Raw genomic sequence first — 21,840 nt, forward strand, 5'->3', positions numbered from 1 at the left:
CCTAGGATCTAGCTATTATTATTATGCTTTAACATGAATATTATTATAATTATTATTATGATTATTATAGTTATTATTTATTGTTATTGCTTGATCACGCCTTTTATGCATGTTTAAAGGGAATTTGGTACTTGTGATCACGCTTAATAAGATAATTAATAATCTTGTTAGGGTTAATTTGATTATAATTAAAGTGATCGCCAATAATAGTTTATTTGTGCATTAATATTCAACCAACATAAATTAAACAGGTTTAGGTTAATCTTATTGATTGCATGTTAATTAAAAAGCACACATGAATACGATCAGAATAAAGTAGAGGCCTATTATTAGGGCAGGTTCAATCTCTTTTAGGTTGGATTTGTACCTTCATCCCCGAACCCTTATTTGGTTCAAGACCTTATGGAGTTGACGATCTCTTGGATAGTTAAGGGGTGTAACCTTCACCCTGTGAATGGTTTACAAGTTCCTTAAAAAACTTGTTGGCGACTCTTTTGCTCTATCTTCTTTCCTTTTGGACGCCATCGTACTTTAGTGTATGATCACAGTGGGGTTCAAGCTAGGGGGTTAACGCTTGAAATATTCCCTACAGTTTTTGGCGACTCCACTGGGGAGGATTTCTATTTTAATTCCTGAATTTGTTTCGGCAATGATTTAGAATGAGTGGATGAGACTCGAAACGTTCTAAGTATTTCATGTGCGTAATTTTGATTAACATTATTGTCATATGCATAAAAAAAGATCTCATTTGAAAGACCATCCGTAATGAGTTAAAAACATAGGATTTTACACGTAGGAAATTTGAGAAATGTCTTTCACAACTAGGACCGAAATAACACCACGCGAAACGGAAAAATTTTATTGAGCACAGAAAGCTGCGGAGGCATGTGGGAAGTAGCGCCTATGACCAGAGCATTGGCGCCAGGCATTTAACTGTAGCGCCAGACGCCAGCATTGGCGCCATGCGCTACAGCTAAATCCTGGCGCCAGTCTCTGTTTGCTGGCGCCGATTTCCCCCAATACCGAGCCAGAAATATGCGTTCTAATTTCGACCGGTTTTTCGTATTGTTTGCTCGATCCTACTTCCTGATTGAATTTTTTCTCACTTTTTTGAAACCCATATGTGTTCTACATATGGACATAACCCTCTGGGAATTCATGCTCCATCTACCTGATTGAACGCTCTGTGCAACAAAGGGTACATCCGAGAATGTTGAATTCACCAAACCATGGAAGCGAGTTTTTTTCTAAAGCTCGCGGTGTCCCATCCACTCGCGCCAACCCTTCACGGTTAGGCTTCCGCGCGGTGCATCCGGACAATTAACCATGGACCCTCTATTGACTAAACCGTATCCCGAACTTTAGAGAACTAGAGCCATGGTTAGGTTGGAACTCATTGCATCATATTGTGCCTACTTAACTAATTGTGCATTATTTGTTGTGCATATATTCTATGTTTCTCTTAACCGTTTGTTGACTTGTGTTGAAATTAAATAAATTAATGACTCAAAGAACTTTGCCTAATTAATTAATTAATTAATTAATTTAAGTAAATAAAGTCTAATATTTAAATCGGAATTGACCTAGTACGACTTTAGGCATACCCCAATTGATTAATAACACCGAAAACAGTCCTAGACTAAAGCTCCAATATTGGCGCCAAAGTCTGAGCTGTAGCGCCACAAAGTGGAGTGTGGCGCCTGGCAACAGCTCTGTCGTTTGGCGGCAATCTACACAGTGTGACGCCAGTTCTGTCGTTTGGCTGACACTTCGGATTATTGGTCGAGTCATCACCTAGTGTCTAATTATACTAATTAATTCGGTTAATTTTTACTATCAATAACACCTTGGCGAGTCATTAAATGAGTCTAGTCACTTAGTCTAGCCACATGGTCATAACACGAGTCTTAACATGTCACCTACACTCACTAGTCTTAGTACACACTTTGAGTATATGTCACCATGACCATGTCTTAGGTTCACGCATGAGTCAGTCCTTTCCGTCATTTGAGTTGGGGGGTACCTTCTATTCCTAATTCTCCATATCCCTCCATCTACATCTAAATATTCTTCACATTCTATTCCAATCTTTCTTCATTTCCTCCATCCATTGCATGTTGAATAAAGTTTGAGTCAAATAATTAACTATGAATACCCCCAAATTCCTTTTCCACATTACTTGGTCGAGGAGAGAAGGGTGATTAATCAAGGAAAACCTCTTTATTCAAGTATCACTTTTTGATAAACCGATTCGACAAAAGAGGAAGGCTAAGAAGATAATGGCAACTCAAGAAGAAGTCAATGAGCTTAAGAACCAATTGGTTACCGTAACTGAGACACTTAAGCTACTCACACTCAAGATCGATGATCCCGTGAAGCAACAAAAAATGAACCTCATGCAAGAAAGTTTGAGCAAGCTATCTAGCGACTATAAATTTCAGGGCATGAGTTCACAAGGGGTCTCGCTGGACAAGGAACTTCTTCCGCATAAGTTCAACGCCACTGACATCCCAAAATTCAAGGCAACAGATAAACCTTACTTTCATTTAAGAGCCTTCGAAACCATAATGAACATTAAGGGTATCGATAAGAAGGTTTTCCCCTCTCTATTCTCACTATCTCTTGAGACCGTTTGCTAACAATGGTTCTTCTCCCTTGACAAGGAGAAAACCTCTGCCTGGGAATCGATAGTAAACGCTTTCATTGATAGGTACAAATGCAATATTCAAGTTGAAACCGATCATAGACAACTTGAGATGCTAAGACAAAAAGAGAATGAAGGTTTTACTTCTTTCTTTAATAAGTGGAGGGAAACTTCCGCTAAGATGATTGAGGTCCCCACCGAAAAGGAGTCTGTGAGGATGTTTATCAAGAATCTCCAAGAGAAGTATTCGAAGCATTTAAAATATCAACACAATTTGAATACTTTCAAGGCCGTTTATGACATCGGAATTGAAATCGAAGATGACCTCGCAAAGCAAAAAGCTACTAACAATAGTAACCACGGTGGCTGGAAAGGAAAGAAGAACAACAATCCTTCTTCTTCCGAAAACGCCCACTCTAGTAACAATGTTAGTACCTTTGATCTCAGTGAAGTTTTAGCCTTGGATAACCAAGGATCTAAAAAGCAACTAATGAAAGACTTCACCCCCATTGGGATGAGCTACGACACTGCCTTCGATCGACTCCATGCCAAAGGACTCATTACTCCCATTGGACCTATTCAAGATCCCGCACCTGAAAAGAGATTGCCTAGTTGGAATCCAGACGAACACTGCAAGTACCATCAAGGTAGGGGTCATACTACTGAGAGCTGTTGGAAGCTAAAGGAGGCTATCCAACATTTGATTGATAATAACAAGCTTCTCATGCCTCCGATTAACAAGAAGAACGAGTGATGATAAAGGAAACAACACAAGACAAGAGGCGAGCTTCAACGACAAGATTTCGTGACCTCTTTTTCCTATTCCTTTTTTATTTTTTCCTTTCCCCAATAAGTCTAGCATATGCACCTTTTTATTCTCCTTAGATTTATTTTGTAGGATCATTATATATTTTCTTTTAATAAAATGAGCATTTATTTCCTTATATATGATCATTTCATTATTTTGTATTAAAAAAAAAAATCCATGTCGAATTAAGCACAAGGTATACCAATGATTTGAGGCACCTCTTGTAGCCACATCATGTCACATTTCACCCTTCAATTATACATCCTTTCTTCATAAACCATTTTGAGCCTCGTCTAACGATAGACCCTTCTTTCTTCAACCTACATCTACCTAACCTTGGGATGGGATAATGTGCAACTTATGCAATTTTCAATTTCAAAAAAAAAAGAGCTTGAGTAATTTCAAAAGATTAAAATAGCAAAAAATAAATAAAAGTGTACAAAAGGGCAAGTGTTCCAATGTCTTTGATATGAAAATATCTTCGATAAGAACACGTCTCAGATTGCGTCTCTTATCGAGTGATCGGTACCGTGCCAGAGAAACATGAATGCCAAGTGAGTAATAGACCGCATGATCGGGATTGGCCACACTTACAAATAAAATAAATGCTAAAGCAAAAGATAAAAGAGAGCTAAAAAAGAGTAAAACCTCAAGCAAAAAAATATAAATATTCAAAAGCAAGATTGCACACCTTGGGGGCTTATCTAGAGTCTAGAGCCTTTATCCTCTTCTTCTATAAACTTTAGCCTAACCACGTCACGACTAGGGGTGTACACCGGTCCAAAACCGGACCGGACCTGGACCAGACCTGTTTGGACCGGGGACCTGAATTGGGTAATTATGAGGACCGGGGACCGGACCTGAATTAACAGGTCTGGTTCCGGGCCAGACCTGAAAAATCAGGTCCGGTCCAGGTTTTGACCTGAATGGACCTGTTTTGTGTTTTTTTCGTTTTTTTTTTTAATAAAAAAACCTATTGGACCTGCATATGGACCTGCATATGGACCTGTTTTGTGATTTTTAGACCTGTTGCATAATTTAATAATTACATACAAACCAAAATTATCAATCACAAAACTAAATAAAGTCTATAAAGTCCCGATTCTCAAACACCAAAAATACAATTGAATCCACCGAAAATACAAATAAGTCCACGAAAACTCATAACATTACATAAATTCTCTTAAGTCTCAACTCTCAAAGTCTCAAGTACTAGAAATACATAAATTCTCCAACGAGTTGTTTTCCCTTTGATCGCGTGATTCACACTAATGAGTCCATGAAAACAACTTCATCGTCTACATCGTTAGATTCACCACGTTGCACCTCTAAATAAAATACAATATAGAATATATTAATGATTGATAACAATGAAATAATAAATTTGGTGTAACAAAATTTCAAGTACATAAAATTATTACTACCTTTCTCTATTTCCTCTAACTCTTTCAAATTTTCTTCCACATCAACAATTGGCACTTCCTTAGCTCTAAGCCAATCTTGTGTGCAAAGTAGCGCTTGAACCATCTTCAATACAAAAATATTACACAAATTTGGCTTAAACAGAGATTCAAAGGCTGTGAATCTGTGATAGTGTGATCAATTCTAAAACCTGAACCCTAAACTCAAAAAAACCCCAAAAAAAAGAACATAAATTCGAAGACAAACCATACTTGTTATCAATTCTAAACCCTAAACCCTAAACTCAAAAAAACCAAAAAAAAAACATAAATTCGAAAAAAATTCGAAAATAAACCATACTTCTTATCAATTCTAACCCCTAAACCCTAAAACCGTAAACCCTAAACTCAAGAAAACCAAAAAAAAAAAACCATAAATTCGAAACAAATGAACTAAAAAAAAGAAATTCAACATGCAAACATCAAACAATCATTATAAGCAATTGAAACATGAATAAACATATAAATTCTAACACTTAATTCATTATTTTGAATACAAAATACCCAAACATAATTAGATAATTTAGATTTACATTAAAAAAAATAACTTACCGGAGAAATGGAGAATCGCGCGGCAGCTGTCTCATGCGGTGGGCGCCTGGGCTTCGCCTGAGAGAGTGAGGAAGGCAGGGAGGTGTCACTGTCGGCGGTGGGCGTTGGGCTGACTGGCTGAGAGATAGTGAGAGTGTGGGAGAGGGGGAGACATCCAGGGAGTTTGGAGATTTGGAGTCTTGGAGATAGCGTTAGGGACTTAGGGTTAGAAATGAAAGAGAACAGAATCGTCAGTTCGTCACTCAAGCAAAGCAGCAAGCAGCGTTAATTTGATTTTTGATTTATTTTTATTTTTATTTTATTTTTTTAAAAATACAATTTTTCCGGGTTTCAGGTCCGGACCTGAAAACCCCGGGTTTAGACCGGGTCCGGACCGGAACCGGGAACCTTGATTTTTAAGGACCGGAACCGGACCTGAATCAACAGGTCTGGGTCAGGTCCGGTCCGGATCAGGTCGGTTCAGGTCCGGTTTCAGGTCCGGTCCAGTTTTTGTACACCCCTAGTCACGACCCTTAAAAAGACCTTTTTGAGGTATACACATACTTGTGCGAGGTTCGGCTAGAGCTACGTTCGGACTGATTCCTAACGGATACGTAGGCAACTTCACATCGAGGTGCGGCCGTAATAAACATGCATTCATATTCACATTCACACACTCACATCATGATCATATCAAGGGATCTCCTGTGCTCATCCCTATCCATTTAGAGCTAGACTTGGGGGCTTGATCCCTACATCATTAGCTTATCTAGCCTAAGAGTCACCACCATTTGACTCTTTTCAATATATTTTCCCACACACTTAGCTCTTGCGGCCTAACTTTAGTATCATTTTCACACACCGCAAAGATACATGACCAAATATACTTCCCTTAGGAACCCTTTGTCATGGAATCTTAACACAACGTTGAAGCATGCTCATCACTCATAATTGTCATTTCATCGAAGTATGAAGTGCTTAGCCTCCGTGCCTAAGTTACCCAAATACTTTCATTATGGAGTCAACAATTGAGATAGCCTAGGATGAGTTAATCCTTGCACCTTGAGAGATAGTATCAAATGACATTTGACTAAGCTCATTCAACATGCACCTTCAAACTTTGATTCTTTTTTCGCGTCTTTCTTTTTCGGGAGAAAGTTGGTACCCTCCACAAAAATGACGGAAAATTTTTGCTTTTTTGCATTTTCGAGTCGCACAGTCAATATAATTCACACACGGGTCATGAGTCACACGTGTCATTTCACTTCGAGTCGAGTCAGCCTCGAGTCAGTCGATCACAGCGAGTCAATTTTATGCCTTGAGTCGTGTCAAGTCAATGAGTCAAGCAATGTTAAACCTTAGGTCAACCCTAAGATAATTTAAAGCCTTAGGTCAACCCTAAGATGATTGAAGAAATTGGCAAAGTTCTATAGTCAAAAATAAATACAGCTGCAGCAGAATAGGGAAGACCCTATCACGGCGTTCGGCGACATAGTCAATTCCTGGCGCTAGAGATATCTCAGCAATGATAGAGCTCTTAGCCTCTCAGAAAGGTGATTTCGACCTTATACAACAATTTCGGGTTCCTTGGTACGCCAGTTACCCCCTATAAGAAATTTGACATGATTGAGTAGCCATTGATTACAACCGCAAATAAGTGATCGACCTGACAGAAGATCGTCTCACTTAGCTTAAAGCGCCTAAGAATTGGCTCATCACGGAGACACCGACATACTGGTTTTAGCGGAAGCAAAGTTCAAGCGAGCTTTAGAGATCGACAAGTGTTGGTCTTCGGAAATTTTTCTTCAGAATATTATCGCAACAGCTGAGGATGACTTCAAGTAAAGTTATTTTCGACGGCATTCGCTAAGATTGTGGAGGTTGTCACCAAGATTTGAGAAGATAGCACGAGATAGGCGGTCTTCGACGGCATTCGCTAAGATTGTGGAGGTTGTCACCAAGATTTGAGAAGATAGCACGAGATGGGCAGTCTTCAACGGCATTCGCTAAGATTGTGGAGGTTGTCACCCAAGATTTGAGAAGATAGCAAGAGATGGGCGGTCTTCGACGGCGTTCGCTAAGATTGTGGAGGTTGTAACCAAGATATGAGAAGAGCGGTTCATGATGAGGCGGTCTTCGACGACCTTTTGCTATGATTGGAAAGGTTGTCACTATGATTCAAGAAAAGGCTCAAGATGTAGCAACATTGATCAACGGCGTTCCCTAGATTGCAGAAGATCGTCAAAACAAACAGCAAGATGGTGTTCCCTAGATTGTGGAGAGTTGTCACAAACAACTGAGGAGTTTGTTTCAAGAGAAGCAATCTTCGATAGTATTCCCTTGGACGCGGAATATTATCAATGCGGATCAGGATTGTTTTAAGAAAAGCAATCTTCGATAGTATTCCTTGGATGTGGAATATTATCAATGCGGATGAGGATTGTTTCGAGAGAAATAATCTTCGATGGTATTCCCTTGGACGTGGAATACTATCATAGCGGAGGAGGATCGTTTCAGGAGAAGCAATCTTCTAATTTGGAAGCAGTTACGGGCGTAGCAGTTTTCAAGCGGGATGGCATTCTCTAGCTTGCAGGAGGTCATCAAAACAATCGGTTACTTTCAGAGGCGTGTGCTCGACATTGCAAGATACGCGTTTCTTAACTCTTTTATCTGTTTAACTAACACTAGTTTGCAGGTATCGGCGTTACAAGAGTGATTTAGGATCGCAGAACGTTCTGAGTCATTCTCCGTCCCTATCGATACTTTGACTTTTGTTTTCGAAACTTGCGTTTCTCCAAACTCAGTCAAAGTGGGGGCTTCTGTAGACACCCATTTGTGTCTCCCCAAAAACAAACCCAGTGATGAGTACCTTTCGCGTCGAATCATAATCGAATGAAGCGAAAGTGTGGAAAGTCTAGTGTTGCGGATAGTTTTAATTTCTTTTCTTTTCTCTCTGTTTTTGAAAACTTATTTTAAGAAAACAGTCAATCCAGTTTGGTTGGTCCATGATATGGGTCCAATAGTAGTGTAGTTGGATGGGGCTTGACAAGAGCTTTCCAACGATATATTATAAGCCCAATTCCGATGAATATTGGGGAAGTTATGGTCAATTTACTAAACTGGGCTCTGTTTGAGCCTTATATGCGGCCCAATGATCTAGGGGAGGGCCTAATATAATTTATCATTCCTAATGCAATTAGGAATGGTTTTAGTCTACTAGATTCTTCTAGAAAGTTCTTTTCATTCCTAATTCAATTAGCATTGATAAATTAACTTTCGTTGACTTTTTAGAGTTTTAATTAAAATCAAAAAGCATTTTCGAGGAAAAGATACGATTTTATCCTCCCGTACGGCAAATTTATCTGATTTTCGAAAACGCGTCAAAAACAAGACTAGCGCCTGACGCCAGGCATTGGCGCCTGGCGGTTGGCGCCAGCTATTGGCGCCTGGCGCCAATTAGCTAGTTCTAGCGCCAGCTCTGTTTTAGGTGCGCCAGCTCTATTTCAGTTGCGCCAGTACTCTGTTTTGTAAATTTATCTTTTTGGCTGATTTCTCTATAAATAACGTATTAAAAACTCCATTTTCTTTCATCAATTCTCATCAACAACCAGCTTTTCAATTATATTCATCTACAATCAGTTTTCAATTCTCATTCTCTTCTAATTCATTCATTTATCATCTCTCTTTCTCTTTTCTAAAACTTGCTTTTCAAATACAAAATTCCGCATTCGCAAGATCTAGAAACACCTAGCCAAATTCGAAGTTGCCTTCGCCCTAGACGTGAAAGGTTTAATTTCTGAGGGTTTGGTCCCAAATCTCTATTTTAATTATTTAATTTAATTGTTTATTTATTATTTTCCTTGAAGTTACTAACGTGTGTATTTTGTTATTAGAAAGAGGTACGAGGCATCAAGGTAAGTACTTTAATGATTTGTATTAATGTTATGATCTAGAAATCATGTTTATATTGTTATTATGATATTCCTAGTATCATGTCTAGGGTAGATTTAATATTAAATATGATTGTTACGATGCTTCCTATGTTCTTCCTAATATTTATGATTGTTAGTATCATGTTATGGTTAGAGATTTGATTTTTGTGGCTTAGTAACATGCTAGGGTTTGTTATTAATCTTGTTAGTATCATGCCTAGGATCTAGCTATTATTATTATGCTTTAACATGAATATTATTATAATTATTATTATGATTATTATAGTTATTATTAATTGTTATGATTATGATTTTATGATTATAATATTTATTATAATTGTTATTGTGATGATCATTATTAATATTTATTATAATTGTTATTGTGATTATTATGATTGTTTTAATTATAATTTATTTTTATTGTGATTATAATTTTATGATGATGATTATTTATTATGTTGCTTGATACATTATATTTTATTTATTGCTTGATCACGCCTTTTATGCATGTTTAAAGGGAATTTGGTACTTGTGATCACGCTTAATAAGATAATTAATAATCTTGTTAGGGTTAATTTGATTATAATTAAAGTGATCGCCAATAATAGTTTATTTGTGCATTAATATTCAACCAACATAGATTAAACAGGTTTAGGTTAATCCTATTGATTGCATGTTAATTAAAAAGCACACATGAATACGATCAGAATAAAGTAGAGGCCTATTATTAGGGCAGGTTCAATCTCTTTTAGGTTGGATTTGTACCTTCATCCCCGAACCCTTATTTGGTTCAAGACCTTATGGAGTTGACGATCTCTTGGATAGTTAAGGGGTGTAACCTTCACCCTGTGAACGGTTTACAAGTTCCTTAAAAAACTTGTTGGCGACTCTTTTGCTCTATCTTCTTTCCTTTTGGACGCCACCGTACTTTAGTGTATGATCACAGTGGGGTTCAAGCTAGGGGGTTAGCGCTTGAAATATTCCCTACACGCGTCCTCCCAACAATGATGCCCCGTCTCACCCTCTCAGAAATGTGGTGGACGGGGGAAAAGTACAAAGTCCGCTCATCCCACTCAGGATCTCGACCAAGCGAAGTAGACGGCTCGGCATCGTCCTCTACGGCCTCGTGCTCCCGTCGAACGTCTCGGGACCGTGAACCGGAACCTCGTTGTCTAGTCATGCTACATTGTGCAGAATTATAATAAATTAAGGTTCTATAGTATCTATGGTTCACCTAGCTGCATGATACTATGTTCGCAAAAAACAGAGTACGTAGTACTAAAACAGAGCGCAAATTCAGATTGAGCATAACGGCATTTTTCAAGAAATCAAACAATTTCTTGCAATACTATGGTGGTTATTGTGACAAATTGGACAAGAATTGCTAGCAAAAACATCAAGAACAAGCCACATTGTATTCCCGACCTTAAGAGGTTCAACAATGGCAATTTGCTCATTTCTTCACCAAATTGATCAAACAAGTCTCAAATTACTCCCAAGGAAATATATAAACATAATCAAGCAATTTCATGGCATAAAATTTGACAAACAAAGAGAATTATGAATTCTAAATTTCGAATTTTTAAGAAATTCGGGAATAAACACATGCAAAATTCATTAAAGTCGGTGTCAGTTTGAAGAAAACTTATATAGATCGGGAAAATGGATGGAATAAGCTTTGATTTGCAACAAATTTGAGCGAATTTGGTTGAGAAACGAGCAAGAACGATTCAAGTGAAGTTCTGGAAATTTTCGAGCAAGAAACGCGACGAGCAGCAGCGGAAATGAAGAAGAAAAGGGTATTTAACGAAAACCCGACTCTAGCGCCAAGCGTCAGACTTTGGCGTCAGCAGATAGGCTTTAGCGCTTGGCGCTAGCTCCGGCGTCTGGCGCTACAGCCAGTTATGTGGCGCTGATGTCATTTCGGCGGCGCCAGAACATTCAGCCACTCAGTACGGCTGTTCTAACCTTATGCAATATGTTTTGGGTTCCTTGGTACACCATTTAGCCCCTCTAAGCAATTTGACGCGATTTTAAGTAATCGGCTTGATTACATAAAGTGATCGACCTGATGAAAGATCGTCTCACTTAGCTTAAAGCCCCTAAGCATTGGCTCATTGTAAAAGGCACCGACATACTGGTTCATTCGCAAAAGGCACCGACATATTGGTTCACTCATTCAGCAAAGGGCACCGACATACAGGTTCAAAGCAGTAAAAGCGCCGACGTACAGGCGTAGTGGAAGCAAAGTTCAAGCGAGCTTTTTAAAGATCGACAAGCGGAGATCTTCGGTATTTTCTTTTGGAAAATTATCGTAATAAATGAGGATAGCTTCAAGCGAGGATATCTTCGGCAGCATTCCCTAGATTGTGGAGAGTTGTCACAAACAACTGAAGGTGATTTCAAGCGAAGTTGTCTTCGATCATGTTCCCTAAGATGTGGAAGATGGTCACAAAGCGGAAGAGGATCGTTTCAAGCAAAGCAATCTTCGATATTGGAGACAGCTACAAGCGTAGTAGTTTTCAAGCGGGATGACCTTCTCATTGGCAGGAGGTCATCAAAACAATAAAGCGGCAGCAAATTGGTTACTTTCAGATATGTGTGCTCGACGGTGCAAGATACGCGTTTCTTAACTCTTTTATATGTTTAACTAACGCTAGTTTGCAGGTATCGGCGTTGTAAGAATGATTTAGGATCGCAGAACGTTCTGAATCATTCTCCGTCCCTATCGCTACTTTGACTTTTGTTTTCGAAACTTGTGTTTCTCCAAACTCAGTCAAAGTGGGGGCTTCTGTAGACACCCATTTGTGTCTCCCCAAAACCAAACCCAGTGATGAGTACCTTTCACGTCAAATCGTAATCGAATGAAGTGAAAGTGTGGAAAGTTTAGTGTTGTGGATAGCTTTAATTTCTTTTCTCTTCTCTCTGTATTTTGAAAACCTATTTTTAAAGAAAATAGCCATACCATTTTGGTTGATCCATGATATAGGTCCAATAGTAGTGTAGTTGAATGGGGTTTGAAAAGAGGTTTCCAATGATATATTATAAGCCCAATTCCGATGAATATTGAGGAAGTTATGGCCAAATTACTGAACTGGGCCTAGTTTGAGCCTTATATGCGGCCCAATGATCTAGAGGAGGGCCTAATATGGATTTATCATTCCTAATGCAATTAGGAATGGTTTTAGTCTTCTAGATTCTTCTAGAAGGTTCTTTTCATTCCTAATTTAATTAGCATTGATAAATTGACTTTTGTTGACTTTTTAGAGTTTTTATCGGAATAAAAGAACGTTTTTGAGGAAAATACGATTTTATCCTCCTGTACGGAAATTTCTATCTGATTTTAAGAAAACGCGTCAAAAACTTAGTCAGCGCCAAACGCCAGCAGTAGCGCCTGGCGCTAGCGTTAGCACCTGGCGCTAACGCCAGCGTTTGGCGCTAACCTGGTTTTGCGCGTCAGAACTCTGTTTTCGATTTTCTATCTTTTTGGCTGATTTTCTCTATAAATAGCTTCCTAAAAACTCCGTTTTGATTCACCAATTCAACTCTCATCAAGATTTTCTTGATTACTCTCTCTCTCTCTCTCTCTCTCTCTCTTTTCTAAACTAGCCTTTTCACAAATATAAAAATTCCGCACTCATTAGATTTAGAAACACCTAGCCAAATTCGAATTTGCCTTCGCCCTAGACGTGAAAGGTTTTAATTTTCTGAGGGTTTGGTCCCAAATCTCTCTTTCAATTATTTAATTTAATTGTTTTGATTATTATTTTCCTTGAAGTTACTAACGCGTGTATTTTGTTATTAGAAAGAGGTACGAGGCATCCAAGTAAGTACCTTATTGGTTTAATTGATATTATTATATAGAAATCATGCTTAAGTTGTTATTATAATATTCCTAATATCATGTCTAGGGTAACTTTAATATTAAGTATGATTGTTATGATGCTTCCTATTTTCTTTCCTAATATTTATGATTGTTAGTATCATGTTAGGGTTAAAGCTTTGATTTTTATTGCTTAGTGACATGCTAGGGTTTGTTATTAATCTTGTTAGTATCATGCCTAGGATCTTGCTATTCTTATGCTTTAACATGATTATTTTAATTATGATTATAATTTTATAATGATGATTTATTATTATTATTATTTATTATGATTATTATTATGTTGCTTGATTATATTTATTGTTATTGCTTGGTCACACCTTTTATGCATGTTTAAAGGGAATTGGTACTTGTAATCACGCTTAATAAGATAATTAATAATCTTATTTAGGGTTAATACACTACGTGAAAAAACGAATTTGGCACCGGTTCAAACCCGGCCTAAGGCACCAGTTTGAACCGGTGCCAATGTGGGGGGTGCCAAAAAGGGGTTTAAAAAGGCACCGGTTCAAACCGGTGCCAAAAAGTACCAAAAATTTTTATTTAACGGTTTTTGGCAACGGTTAACCGGTGCCAAAAGTGCCAACATATTAATTTTTTTTTTTTTTACTTAAAAATTAAATCTGTATTAATATTAATATAACAAATCTGTTCATTATAATATCAATATATATAATCAAAAAAAATTACAGTATAATCAAATCTTAATAATAACCAAAAGTGCCAAAATATTAATATAATCAAATCTGTTCATTTTATATATATAATCAAAAAAAATTACAGTATAGATCAAAATAAATTACAACAGCTAAATCAAAATAAAAAAATTACAACATATAAATAAAAAAAATACAATATAAATAAAAAAAAAAAGAAGAAAATCAGTTGATTCTTCGATTTAAGATTAATATACTTGCATGTTGATTCTTCAATTTAAGAACTAAATCCATATACCTGCACCAATTAAAACTAACATGAATCAACTCAAAAACCCAGAAAATCGAAAAAAAGAAAAGAATAACCCAGAAAATGAAAATGAAAATGAGTTCAATAAAGAAAATGAAAATGAAAATCAGTTCAAAAAAGAAAATGAATCGGAAAAAATAAAAAAATAAAAACCCAGAAAATCCAAAAAAAAAAAAAATCATTTCAAAAATCCAAAAAAAAACCCAGAAAATCGGAAAAAAAAAAAAAAGAAAGAAAGAAAGAAAGAAAGATAGAAAATCAGTTCGAAAACCCAGAACATCAATTACAACCCAGAAAATAAAACCCAGAAAATCAATTAAAACCCAGAACATCAATTAAAACCCAGAAAGTAAAAAAAAAAATCGACAAAAAAACCCAGAAATTAAAAAAAAATTCGAATTAAAATAAGTTTAAAAATTGATTAACCAAACTAGAAAATCAAAAATCACTTTAAAAAAAAATAAATTTAAATTGATTAAAATAAAAAATAAATCGATTAAAATAAAAGAAAATTCGAAAATCAGTTAACAACCCAGAAAATGAAAAAAAAAACGAATTGCGTTGGTGGTGGCGGCTTTGCGGTTGTTGTTGCATGTTGTTGTTGTTGCGGTGGTGTTGTTATTGTTGTTGTTGCCGTGGAGTTCGAAGAGAAAGAGAGAGATTAAGGGAGAGCAGAGGAGAGATCGAGAAGGTGTTGTTGCGGTGGTGTTCGAAGAGAAAGAGAAGAGATTAAGGGAGAGCAGAAGAGAGATCGAGAAGGGAGAGCAGAGGAGATAGAAGGGAGAGGAGAGAGTAAAGAGGCGGAGTGAGAGGAGAGATAAGGAGATCAGTTTTTTAGGGTTATAAAATGAGAGGAGGCGGCCGATTTTTTTTTAAATAATTAAAGGTCTGGTTCACAAAGGCACCGGTTCAAACCGGTGGCCTTTATGATTTTGGCACCGATTTGAAGTGAACCGGTGCCTTTTACTCTGGTTTAGCTTCCCACCAATTTTGTAGTCCATTTTTGGCACCGGTTTGGACTGAATCGGTGCCAATTAGGGGGTGCTTTTTTGATATTTTCTACTAGTGATATGATTATAATTCAAGTGATCGCCAATAATAGTTTTATTTGTGCATTAATATTCAACCAACATAGATAAACAGGTTTAGGATAAACCTATTGATTGCATGTTAGTCAGGAAGCGCACATGAATACGATCAGAATAAAGTAGAGGCCTATTATTAGGGCAGGTTCAATCTTTTAGGTTGGATTTGTACCTTCATCCCTGAACCCTGTTTGATTCAAGACCTTATGGAGTTGACGATCTCTTGGATCGTTAAGGGGTGTAACCTTCACCTCGTGAACGGTTTACAAGTTCTTAAAACTTGTTGGCGACTCTTTTGCTCTATCTTCTTTCCCTTTGGACGCCACCGTACTTTAGTGTATGATCACAGTGGGGTTCGAGCTAGGGGTAACGCTTGAAATATTCCCTATAGAGATTAAATCAGGCTACTACTTTGGATATTCCTTCTTCCTCAACTTCTCAAATTCCTAGAATTTGGTTTCCACCTTAGAAAGGCTACTTCAAGCTAAACACTGACGGTTCTTGGATGTGTATGGAAAATGCTGGAGGGGGGGTGTCATTAGGTGTGACAAAGGCATTTGGATCACATGATTTGCAATGAAGTTCAATGCCATGACAGCCGCTTCTGCTGAACTTTTGGCCGTATGGGAGGGCTTGCTCTCAGCTTGGGAAAAGAAGATTCGATACCTGGAACTAGAGATTGATGCTGACAGTTTGACCAAGATGTTGAAGGACCCTAAGTCTTTTGAGGATGGGGATTTGGGAAACATAATTCTTGATGTTGCTTCCTTCTTACAGAGGGACTGGAATGTTGTTGTTTTTCATGTTAGCAGGTCTGTTAATTATGTTGCAGACAGGTTAGCTATGATGGGAAGAACGAAGTTCAAGACTGGTGAGAAGGTTCCCTTCTCTCATCCTCCTCATGAAGTGTACCAGACCTATGCCATGGAAATTCCAGAATTGCAGGCTCCCTAGTTATGATGTGCATCTCGTCAATAGTCCTCCTTATCTTTTGAACTATCTTTTATTCTGCTCTTGTTTATGTTATTATCTTTTGTAGAGGGATAAGCTTAGATGACTTTGAGTGGTTTCTATTGCCCTCTTACTATCCCCATTTTGGTCTGATGAAATCATCAGATTTATCATCATTTTTTTTAAACGAGATTTATCATCATATAATATAATGATTTTTCCCTTTTGCGTTAAAAAAACTTATGTAATGCATGATTTTATTGTATTTTATTTGAAAAAAATTTAATGTGTGAGTTTAAAATTCCATTTTTTGTGTTGTAATTTTTTTTTTTTTCAACAAGTGTTTTCAATCTTTAAGGGACCATTTTCAAAATTCATGAAGGCAATGTGTCTTTAATAAGTAATCTATTCAAAAAAGGGTAATTCATATTAAAACGACAAATTTAACAGCTAATTAGATAACTTAATTATACATGTAAATAAATTGAATTCGAATCCTTAATAGTCTCTCTATTCTTGGATATATTTCATGATATTATTTTGTGGACATTTCCTTAAATGTTTATTTCATTTCTTAATATGCCAATTGTTTCTCTCTAGTATGCCAATTGTTTCTCTCTACTTTTTCCCCAAACATCGGGATCCATAAGTCCATAACTGTTGTTAGCTATTTTGCTCTGAACATTGGAAGGCGAATGAGTACAGACCTAAAAGTAGTTTATTGTTGTAAAGGAAGCCTATAGAACATGATACTTCTCATACAATGGTTAGGTTACTCCTCGTGACTATGCAACTCTGTCATGTAATGTAACATAAAATTGTTGTTGCCTGGTTAATTGATGAATAATTGATTGCGTCACATAAAATACATAATAGACAAAAGAGCACATGTTAAAGATCAAATTTGATCACAAACATTAAAAAAAAAAAAAAAAAAAAAAAAAGCACTAAAATTAAAACGTGTCAATTAAATTAATCTAAAACAAAGAAAGTACTGTAATTTGCCTTTGTAATTTAGAAATGACAACTTTCAAACGGTCTAATCCAAAACTTGGACCAACCAACCTGCCTCAATTTCCAAACATAAATGTCAACCAATTCAATACTCGTAGCGTAATACCACAGCCACATTCCAACATCCCCTGTTTTCTCACTTCGACGAATTTAAATAATGCATCATCGGTCCACCCTCGCACACGGATAGTCCACCTTACACACAGCTGTGCTTCCTTTTCCCCCATATTTTAACTATTTCTCATACTCCATAATTCTATTTCCGTATGAACTTGTGAGTACTCTGTTATCTGTATTTTGTACTGTATATACGAGCGTTACGTCCGCAATTAAATTACATTTTTAATCAAAATAAACTTGGTCTAACGGAAAAGTTTGGTTAGGGGTTCAATTCTTACTAAAAAAACACTTCAAGTTGTCATAACCTAATACAATCGATCCTAAAAGTATTCGATTTCAATTTTAATTTGCATGGACACAATAATATTGTAAACTCAAATTTGAAATAGACTTTATCCGGCCCGACCTCATCAAATCTAAACCGAACATTCATATTAACACTACTATAGCTCTAATATTACTCCCTCCGTCCCTAAATTACATTCTTGATTCTAGTATTTATTCCTCACATTGTTCTCCTCTATAAATACTAGAAACAGGAATGTAATTTAGGGACAGAGGTAGTATCTTTCATTACAAAAAAAAAGCTCTAATATTATCCTTAAGCATTAATAAATTTCCAAAATACAAAATCATGCATTAATCACCAAAACATTTTTTTTACATTTAGAGCTTAATAAAAGCTGTCATCATCAGGTTTTAAAAAACAAAAAGGTTTTTTTAAGCTATACCCCTGAGGTATTCGATTTTCTAAGGTGTACCCATGCTTTTTCAAGTTTCTAACTTGTGCCCTTCAACTCCTTATCAATACTAAAATGTACCCTTATTAGTTGTTTAAAAGTTATTTGAGAGTGTGATTTCGTGGCTTCAATTTTCATTATTAGGGTTGCGGTGACTAAGATTTCTTTCTCCTACCATTTCCTTACCTTTTATCATATTTCTATTAAATTTATAGTTAACTTTAGGTGACGTAGAAGTCTCAAGGAGGATACCATTCATTAATGGTAGTGAGTTGAGGGGCACAACTTAAAAATTTTAAAAAACATAGATACACCTTAGAAACTCGAATAACTTAGGGGTATAGCTTAGAAAAAAAAAAAAAAAAAAAAAAAAAAAAAAAAAAAAAAAAAAAAAAAAAAACTGTCATCATCAATTTTTCAAATATTTTAATCCAATCATATTCCACACGCCAATCCTTACCTTCTTAACATACCTTTCCAACTTCCCCCCTTTGACTAAACACTCTCCTAACCTCTGACCATTGACTTTTTGACTCCACCTCCTTATAAAACCCCTCCTTTCTTCCTCTTTCTCTCTCCTCAACAACCCACCATCTTTCTCTCTCCTTTCTCTGCAACTCACATTTTCTCTCTCCTCCATGAAAATGGCGAGACCTCAATCCGAGCTTTGCATCAGCATCCCAACCTACTTCCGCTGCCCAATCTCTCTCGAACTCATGAAATCCCCTGTTTCTCTCTCTACTGGCGTCACCTACGATCGCACCAGCATCCAAACATGGCTCGATGGCGGCAACACCACTTGTCCTGCTACGATGCAATCTCTCTCCTCGCCTTCCTTCGTCCCTAACCTTACGCTTCATCGTCTGATTCATCTTTGGTCGGTCTCTCACTCTCTCTCTCCTCGGATTCATCTCTCGGCGATTCTGAAGGAGGTGGAGTATGCGCGTGATGTTACTCTCTCGTTGAAGAAGATTCTCGAACGAGTGGCGAATTCTGAGGAGGATTGTAGAGTTTTGGAGAGGTATTTGGATTTGATTGTGAAATTGATTGTGAAATCTGATGAGAAAATCGAGAATCTGGAGTTGATCTTCATGATTTTGAGTTTTTGTGATGGCCAGAAGATTAACAACAAATTGATGATGAATTCTGGTTGTTTTGATAAATTCGTTGTTGTTTTGCGAAATGGAAGCGTCGAATCGAAGATCGCAGTCGCTAAAATTGTGTCGAAAATCGCCATTGATAAGAAAACAATAACCTCGTTGATCGAAACGCGGAGTTTGATTGTTGAGCTTTACAATTTGATCAAATGTGATTCAGATTCTTCAATTGAAGCTGGATTAATGGCGCTAATCGCAATCGCAACCACAAAAGCGTCGAAAATGGAGGTGGTAAGGTTAGGGGTGGTGCGTAGAGTATCCGAGATCATCTGCGACGCAGGGAGAAATGAAACCATGGTTATTCAAAAATCATTGGAGATGCTAGAGGTGATTGCCACGTGTACGGAGGGAAGAGCGGCGATCATTGAGGCGGAGAAATGTGTGGTGGAGATCGTTCGGAGGTTGATGAAGGTGTCGGCGAAGGCGACCGAGCACGGTGTCGCGGTGTTGTGGAGTGTCTGCTATCTATTTAGGGATGAGAAGGTGAAGGAAATATTGGGGAAGAACAATGGTTTAGGGAAGTGTTTGGTGTTGCTTCAAAGTGATGTTTCACCAATTGTTAAGCAAATGTGTGGTGATTTGGTGAAGATTTTGAGGGTTAATTACAAGTCTTGTTTGGGTGGTTATGATACCAAAACCACTCATATTATGCCATATTAAATGTTGTAATGAAGATTTTAGGCAAGCAAAAGAATGAAAAAAGTTGGAAGAAATGCAAATTTAAGTTAGAATTTGGGGGTAGGTTAGGGTGGAGTTAGATAGGGTTAAAGATTTCATTGTTAGTTCAATGGAAAAACTTGTAAATTTGATACAAAATTGACCAATACATCATACGTGAAAATACTTGGATTAAAGAAATTTATGTCTACAGGCAACAAGTTATGTTTCTTGACAATATATATTGTGTAATTTGAAGTAGTGTTATCCGGTAAAAATGTTGTCTAGTTCTTGATAGAAGTAATTTGTTGAAAACATTTTGTGTACGGGAAGTAATAAAGGTATTTGTTAGAAAACCAATTCAATGTTAGCTTAACGTATGGTTGTAAACAAAATAAATAAATACAATTGATATTCCATCTCCAAAATAAATAAATAAAATTGATATTTCATCTGCTTCAATTGACAGATAATGTGGCTTTAGAATCAATGGAGAACTCGTTTTCATTGCTTCATCAAGACTCAAGTTTAATTGCATTTTTCGGTTACAAAAACTTCCTACTATGGTGAAATTGTTTAGGAGCTCTTTGACACGCTAGTGCTTTTTTTTTTTTTTTTTTTTAATTATAAACGGGTTGAATAGGACTCTAATCAAATTTGGAGGATCATAAATCTTGATTAGAGTCCAACTCAAAGTCTTTAATTCAACTTATTTTAGAAATGTTTTACTTAATTTAATTAAAATCGTACCAAATCAAACCATACCAAAGAATTTATTTTCAATTTCCATTAGTAAATACCTTTAACTGCATATTAATAATAATAACAGTGTGAATATTATATATTTGTGAAGTACAAGTTGTAAACTTGTGATGAATGTTACAATACTCAGTTGATAGTAATTTTTCTTATATTTAAGGTAAGATAAAATCAAATCAAATCGAACCTTAATAAAATCAAATCAAAACATCTTATTTGGTTTATTGAAAAACATTTAATAATGGAATTAAGGAAAAGTTTTTGTTAATTTTGAAATTTATGTTAGCTAACGCCTAACGTATACGAAATACTTAATGATTGCATCTGTCACAGTTGGAAGTAATGCGTCTTTAAAGAGAATGGGAAACTTGTTTCAAGCGGCTTAGCTTTAAGAATAATGAGGAACTCGTTTTAAATTAACGCGGCTTTAGAAAGAATGGGGAAATTATTTTCATTGCTTCATCAAAACTCAAGTTGAATTGCAATTTTTAACTTGTCTTATTATATTTATACTATATCAAATCTTTTTATTTTTATTTATTAATTAGAAATATCTTTAATTTACGTGCGATTTCATAAAATAATTATGAAAATTACATTTTTGGAGGATACAATTTAAGAAAAATTTCTTTCATTATTGTAATGCGGTTAAAGTTATCTCACCACACATCTACGTCATATCAAACTTTAACTAGACTTATTTTTAATAAACTTAAATCAAAACATGAAGAGGACAAGTTCTCAAATTCCTCCATTATCTCACATAATAACTAGAGTTGTTTAAAATAAAATGGGCCGAATTAGGCCAAGAGAGCCAATACATTCTTCAAGTCGGAAAAAATTGATTATAAGGTCTGAACCTTTTACAACATGTCTTTGATCACAATTGGTTTTTAGTTGAATGTAAACCTTTGAAATTCACTCAGCTAATATTTCTAACTTTTCATAAAAGCTACTTTCATCACTAAAAGCTACCCTAATCACTACTTTGCCAAATACTTATATTTTTTTGTTAAGTAGTTATTTGACCAAGTCAAACCACTAAAAACTACCTAAAAGCTACTCAAACGCTAGTGCCGAACACGCCCTAAATTATATCATAGCTATTTAAAATTTGACTTATATCAAAAAGA

The 21,840-nt window shown here is 36.3% G+C and overlaps 1 protein-coding gene across 1 annotated transcript; it reads left to right on the forward strand.

Moving 5' to 3' along the window:
* Positions 1 to 18,489: 18,489 nt before the first annotated feature.
* Positions 18,490 to 20,314, forward strand: LOC110725831 (U-box domain-containing protein 28-like). Its single transcript, XM_021905297.1, has one exon. The coding sequence runs from the start codon at positions 18,773 to 18,775 to the stop codon at positions 19,949 to 19,951; it is 1,179 nt and encodes a 392-aa protein (XP_021760989.1). The 5' UTR covers positions 18,490 to 18,772; the 3' UTR covers positions 19,952 to 20,314.
* Positions 20,315 to 21,840: the final 1,526 nt, after the last annotated feature.

This window comes from Chenopodium quinoa, unplaced genomic scaffold (genome assembly GCF_001683475.1).
Source record: "Chenopodium quinoa cultivar QQ74 unplaced genomic scaffold, ASM168347v1, whole genome shotgun sequence".
In the NCBI taxonomy this organism is placed as follows: Eukaryota; Viridiplantae; Streptophyta; class Magnoliopsida; order Caryophyllales; family Amaranthaceae; genus Chenopodium; species Chenopodium quinoa.

Excerpts from the sequence above, each read along its gene's own strand:
- LOC110725831 (XM_021905297.1), top strand. The coding sequence starts at position 18,773 with ATGAAAATGGCGAGACCTCAATCCGAGCTTTGCATCAGCATCCCAACC.